Source organism: Vombatus ursinus, unplaced genomic scaffold (assembly GCF_900497805.2).
Source record: "Vombatus ursinus unplaced genomic scaffold, bare-nosed wombat genome assembly UNPS02012901.1, whole genome shotgun sequence".
Classification (NCBI taxonomy): domain Eukaryota; kingdom Metazoa; phylum Chordata; class Mammalia; order Diprotodontia; family Vombatidae; genus Vombatus; species Vombatus ursinus.
This window is the reverse complement of record NW_020952679.1, coordinates 4,061,416-4,068,270: the sequence shown is the minus strand read 5'-3', so window position 1 is coordinate 4,068,270 and position 6,855 is coordinate 4,061,416. Positions and strand designations below refer to the sequence as shown.

General features: G+C 39.6%; 1 protein-coding gene across 1 annotated transcript; it reads right to left on the bottom strand.

Annotated features, from left to right (window-relative positions):
* Positions 1–5,501: 5,501 nt before the first annotated feature.
* On the bottom strand, positions 5,502–6,454 carry LOC114040274 (taste receptor type 2 member 7-like). The gene is given in 2 exon segments (XM_027858309.1): positions 5,502–5,555; positions 5,558–6,454. Coding segments are annotated over 2 exon segments (951 nt in total).
* Positions 6,455–6,855: the final 401 nt, after the last annotated feature.

The window sequence follows — 6,855 nt, the reverse complement described above, 5'->3', positions numbered from 1 at the left end:
GATATTAAAATATCCTTTAGAAACCATGTTAAAGTATTTAAAAGAACAGATGAATCTCTGATATCATCATTGTGGATATTTCTGTCAATGGTGCAGCTTATCAGACGAAATGAGATCTCCCTATTTTATATTTCTCATGTCCTTCAAAAAGTTCACCACAGAGGATCCATAAAAAGATTCCAATATAGCAAATGACCAAATCTATTGGCAAACAAATCTAGACTTTTACAACATCTCCAGCACATGGTTCTTTTTGATCATTACAAACTGACATATCACCACTGATAAATGAGTTCAATAGATAACCCTTCTAACTAAAAGTCATCATCTGGATGATAGATATTCCTCAATTTTTTTCCTATAAGGCTGTTTAGACCTAACAGGATTTCAATGATCTTTAATAATCTACTGTGACCCTCTAAAAAGTTCTTCAAGTATTCTTTTCACCTAGGAATGTTCAGGATATGTTAACAACTTTCTCAGAGCACTTGAAACAAGACCTGCCTACCACAGCACCCTCAGGGAAGTTTGCCTCAGTTTGTTGTTCCCCAGTATCAAGATGTTGGAGTGGACCAAGGAGTAGATCTCCATCATTGCCAATGTCAACAAAGCAATCAGCTTGCCCTGGAACACAGAATGGCTTAACACTCCTGCAATGATGCCCAAATGGTATAGAACAACTAGGAAGAGGAAAGTAGGCATAGATTTCATCGCCCTCATGTGGGTCTCTATGCTGGCATCTCTAGGTGCTGAGACACTGAGCAGCATCTGCCAGATGTCTTTGTTTTAATTTATATAGAAATTTAAAATCTTTATTTATATCCTCTATCACCTTGGTTACTACTTTTTTTCCATCTTTCTGCCCCTCCAGTGCTTAAAGCCAGGCCTGCATAACCTGTGGCCTGCCAAAGGATTCTGGGCAGCCCACAAAAAATGTAAAGGATATATTTTTCATGGGCTGCCCAGAATCCTTTGGCATGCAGCAAGTGGCTCTCGGGCCACAGGTTGAACATGCCTGATTAAAGTCATGCCTAGCCCCAGAATCTGTCTGAATACCTCCCTGCCTTTTAGGTACCACTTTTGAGCTTCCCTTTAGAAATATCTTTCCTCATTAGAAAGTAAGCTCCTTGAGAGCAGGGACTGTCTTGATTACTTGTATTTACACCTAGGTGCTTAGGACAGTGCCTGGCACAAAACAAGCAAGTCACTATATGTCCCCTCTCCATGCCTTTGGTTGTGCCTTATGCCTAGAATGTACCTCCCACCAAAATATACTCACATAACAGCACTGATGACTTTGTGAGAGAGAAACAATTATGGAGGGAAAGTACCAAGGGTTAAAGCAGCATTTTCCAGAAAACAATCATAGTGTTGAGGTCTAGGGGTGCTGGGAACCCCAAAATTCAAAGGCAAACAGTATGGGTCCTGCCTTGAATGAATTCAACCAAAGCTTTCTTTCAGCCAGAGACAAGGTTTATTAAAATACCTGTTGGGTGGGTGAAATGTTATGAGCTATTGTGACACTTGTATTGACAAGAGGGCCAGACTCTAAGGAATCTAAACACTTTAATGGAGGCAAGATGGACCTTTTATACAGAAAGACTTTAGGAAGATCTGGATGTGATCTAGGAGTGGCCAAGTAGTCTAAGGTGACTGGGAGGTAACAGAGAAGGACTCAGAAAGGCCAGGTGCTCTGGTGAATGCCAGGGACCTGGGCCATGTGGAAGGGGTCTAAATGGAATCAAGGGGTGGCAGTCTAAAGTGGGGCCAGGCGCAATGAGGGCTAGGCTGGGTTAGAGGTAACAGAGAATTGGAGTTTGGGGCAGGGTCAAAACCACAATGCAAGGACAGTTGAAAGGAATATAGTGAGATAAGCCTCATGTGGGAGGCCATGTGAGAGAGTTCAGGGGAAGTTGGGGAGGGGGAGGATTTCCAGGGCTCATACCCTTTAGTCAGTGATAGTTCTAATCTATCTGTCTCCGTCCTTACTTAAGTCTCTGTTTACATATTTATTAGTGCCAAAGATTCAAGGATTTGGGGGTGAAATAGAATAGAGAGTCATCTAGGTATAAAGGACATTGACCCAGGTCTCCTAGCCCCTCTTTCCTCCTCTTAGCAATTTGTCAATGCCTAACACATAGTAAGCACTATATAAATGTTAGCTATTATTGCCATTGTTGTTATTGTTATAGTTTCATTCTACATATTTGTAACCCCAGCATTCAGAGCAGTATTTGGCACATAGTAGATGTTAACAAATGCTTAGGGTGAACATCCCCAGCCCAAAAGATGATGGGTGACGAGTGAGTTTCCTGGAGAAGGACCTTTGGGCTGCTCATGTTCACCTACATGTCCCAAGGCAAGAGTTGATGGATAATGTTCCTAAAATCTTACCAGCTAGTGAGAGGAGAAGGGAAAATGCCTGGGCATTCTGGTTCTGAAGTCTAGCCTTTTAACAGAGAAGGAAGATTTCTTGGTAGCACTGGCCTTGGTTCTTTCCTCCAGGGTGACCCCAAGTTCAAAAGTTCAGCTATCTGATATTCTATACACAAAAGGGGGTTCCTGTGTATCATGTGTGTTAGAGAGAAAGCATTCATCCATGAATCCTTTTTCAGGAGATGAAGAAAATGACTAAAGCCTGTAAATGATGGGACAGAAAATCTGGGAGAGGAGTCACCCAGAATCATAGGGTGTTACCCTCCTGGCAACCTCAGCTTTAGGTCTCTGCTAAGGGGAGTCCAAACCAGAGTGTCAGTCAGGAAGTTTTGGGACCCTCGCCGGGGGGGAGGGGGGCTGGAGGAACCAAAAAGGAACCAAAAGAAAGGGAAGAGATTCTAGGTCTTTCCTATGTGTGTTATCTTCCCCATAAGAATGCAAACTCCTTGAGGGCACAGACTATTTTTCTTGCAGTGCTATGGATGTCAGATTCTGGAAAGGATAGGATCAAAGCTCACTTATAAAACCCAAGGGCCCTAGGGATAGAGTCTAAGGATCTAAGGGAGGGGACTGAGAAAGATGAAGAGGATAGGGATAACTGGGATGCAGGTGGTATGGTTTGGAAATATATGAACATTCTATTTGAAGACTTTGTATGATATGTGGGCATACACTCATGCTATATTTGGAGATTACCCAGAATAAACTCTAGGTGGGGGCAATAGTGTGTCACAGTAGCCACTGTGATTGGACCCAGTTTAGCGTGAGCCCGTTGTAAGAGGTTCCTGGGTCACAGGTTCCGTAGGCAGAACTCACTCTTGCCCCTATTGCCAGCTCATACTCTATTTAAGCTGATGTTTCTCTTTGCGGAGATAATTTCTAGGTGGCAGGAACGCTTGTACACAGAAAGTATTTAGTAAAAATATGGTTTTAAGGCTCAATTAATTAACAGCATAATGATAAATATATAGTGAAATAAGTGAGGCACTGAGATATAACTAGAAGAGAGGTTTAAAATGTAGGATAGAGTCAAGGAGAGGACAGCCTCAAAGTGAGAAGGAGAAAGAAGAAATATTTAACAGAACAGAATCGGGTGGACAAAGAAAAACAATCGATAATATCTATGAATATGAATGGGATTAACTGACCCATGAAATGGAGGAGTGTGGCAAAATGAATTATAAACAAAGCTCAATAATTTTGTGCTTGCAAGAAATATACTTAGGATGTAAAGATGAATAGAATTAAAATATGGAATGGAATTTATTATATATCAGGAAGATCTGAAAAGTTAGGAGGGGCAATCTTGATGTCACCCAAGGCAAAAACAACAACAACAGCTAGCATGTATATAATTCCTATTATCTGCCAAGCACTTTGTTAGGCATTTTACAAATATTGCCACATTTGAGCCTCACAAAAATCCTGGGAAGTAGGCACTATTATTATCCCCATTTTACAGTTGTAGAAACTGAGACAAATAGAAATTAAGTGAGTTGCCCAAGGTCCCATAGCTAGTAAGCATCTGAGAACAAGTTTGAACTCAGGTCTTCCTAACTCCAGGTCTAGTACTCCATCCACTGTGCCATCTAGGTGCCTGGATGGTACATCAATATGATAATGCTGCATATTTTTATAGCACTTCAAGGCTTTAATAAAACTTTGCATATATTATCTTATTTGATCCTCACAATACCCTTAGGAGTTAAGTGTTATTATTATTATCTTCATTTTTCAGATGAAAAACCTTCAACTGAGATAGATTAAGAGACCTGTCAAGGGGTCACACAGCTAGTAAGTGCTTTAGGTGGAATTTAAATTCATGTCATTCTGATTCCAGATTCAGTACTTTATCTACTATGTGAAGTTATCTCTCAAACAATTAAGAAAGACAAGCAAGGAAACTATATTATTCTTAAAGACATGATAAATTATAAAAAAAAGGATATGTATTATATACACATACACATATATAAACACGTATAGATAAATATATTCACTGAATAGCTTAACATCCTAGAACTTAAAAGTTCAAATTCAAATTACAGGCAGTCTAAATAATAAATACTTCAGGGACTGTTAGAGATTTCATGACCCCTTTTCCAGACTGAGATGAATCTTACAGAAAGATAAGCAGAAAAGAAATGAGGGATCTGAACAGAACATTTTTAATACTAGATATGATTAGCTACTTGTTTGTTAGCAACCTAGAGCATTCAGGTAAAGACTAACCATAAGCTAGGATATGAAGAACACATAAATTAATACAAAATGGCAGAAATAGTGAACATATCTTTTGAGAACCAAACTCAAATCTCCTGTGGTCTCATTAAAGTGAGTGTCCCTTCTATTGATGTGGACTAGAGCCCATCCATGCATGTCTTTCCTACATGACTCTCACTCACATTCTCTCCTCAGTCTGCCAGACGTGATTCTTGACATCACAAGGACACCAGTAGAATGCACAGGGTGTCCATTTCTTGTTCTCTTCACGTGACCAGCCTGTTTAATTTTTCTGGCAAACATTTATTAGGTGATATCCTTTATTCCAATTCTTTATACTACCTTGTTTGTTATTTTGATATCTGTTTTCATTCAGTCTCTCCATTACCCTCCTAATGATACATTCTTTTTTAATTCTTCAAAGACCATGGCATTCCATGGTTCACAGAATTACAAGAACAGGAGTAGATGGTTATGATTAAAAGATGGTTCTTTGTTTCAGGGAAATGTTTGGGATCACTAAAAGCATTAATCTCTTCATTCTTTTTAAAGCAAGATCTAACTTATTTTCCATATGAAATGTCTGCCCAAGATCCATATATGCCATTGGACAAGCTCAATAGGTTGACTACCTAATTTCATGCTATTATCTGGACAAAAGGTAGCCTTCAACCATTTCTTTGTTTCCTATGTGGATGGTTAAACCAAACTTTGGATTTCAATATTTCTCATGATTTCTAATTGAAATTTATAGAATAAGTGCAAAAAAAAATTCTTCAAGGACTCAATGTGGATTCTTTACTACCACATTCCTCCCTGAAAAATACAAAGTTTCCTAAAGTTCAGTCTCTGCCACTTAGACTTTCCCAGGGACTTTGAGATAGTCTTTGAGCTTCCCCAGCACCCTCAGAGAGGCCTGCCTCAGCTTGCTGTGACCCAGGATTAGGATGATAGAGTGGGTCATGGGATAGACACTCATGACTGTCAGTGAAAACATTGACACTAATTTACTGCGAAATATAGTTGTGTTTAAGTTTGCCATAATGAGGCCCAAATGGTATAGAACAAAGAGGAAGAGGAAGGTCATTATGGTTTTCATAGCTCTCACATGGGCCTCTGTACTGGGATCCCTGGAGCCTGTGACCTTGAGATGCATCTGCTGCATGTGCTTCCTCAAGGATAATACTAACAGGAGACAGGAGACGACAGAGAGAGCAAAGGGGACCAAACCTCCAGTATTGAAGAGAATCAGGATGAAAAACTTTAGGGTTTTCAATCCTTGGTTATTATGAGTAATATTTGTTTTATTTTCTTGATCAATGAGAACTACCCAAATCTTAATAATTCTCTCTGTCATGGGAAGAATAATGAACAAGGATATGAGCCAGCATCCCATCAGCATCCTGAGGACCACCTTGTTAATTCTCCACTTCAGCCAGAGGAAAGCAGGATGGGAGAAGTTGGCAATCTTCAGAAAATAGAAGATACTGAGGCAGCTTCCAAACCAGGCACTTGAATGGTTGCTGAGGTGCCAGATAATTTCTGAAAACTTCCAAATACCAATGACACTTATTTTAAAATAGAAAAAATCAAAAAAGTTCATTGATATTAGTGCCAACAACATACCAGTCCTGGAGATGGCCAAACCAGTAAGGATGAAATCAATGGAGGTCACTCTTGTGGTCTTCACGCAGTCAATACAGTTTACTAGTCCAATGAAGCCATTAACCAAAATCCCCACTAAGCACTCTCCAGATGTCACAGACACACAGATGTTCTCCAACACACTTGGCATGTTTGTGAAAAGAAACTCCCTGATACCTTTAATACTTTTTTTTCTGGTGAATGGATTTCCAGCCAAGGTGAGCAAAAAGATATTTGTATCTCTTAAAATAACAGTAGTTTTTGTCTTTCTCTTTCTTGTGAGCTCTTTCTGTGGTTAGAAAACACTCTGCCCTGCTATGGGATGAGGCTATAGTTGCATTCGCAGCAAACACCACTTTTCATTCTAATAGTTAAGGTGATTGTTAGCTCAGACCTTGAATGGTAGTTTCAGCATTTCTGGGTGGTAATTATTCATGTGTGCTCCTGCCTAAGGGGCTGAGCTGCTATTTTCAAAGATGTAAATGAAGAACAGATTATATGTCCTTGCTTTGCACTTTTAACTTAACCTAATTTGTCTACGTAAAAGAAACA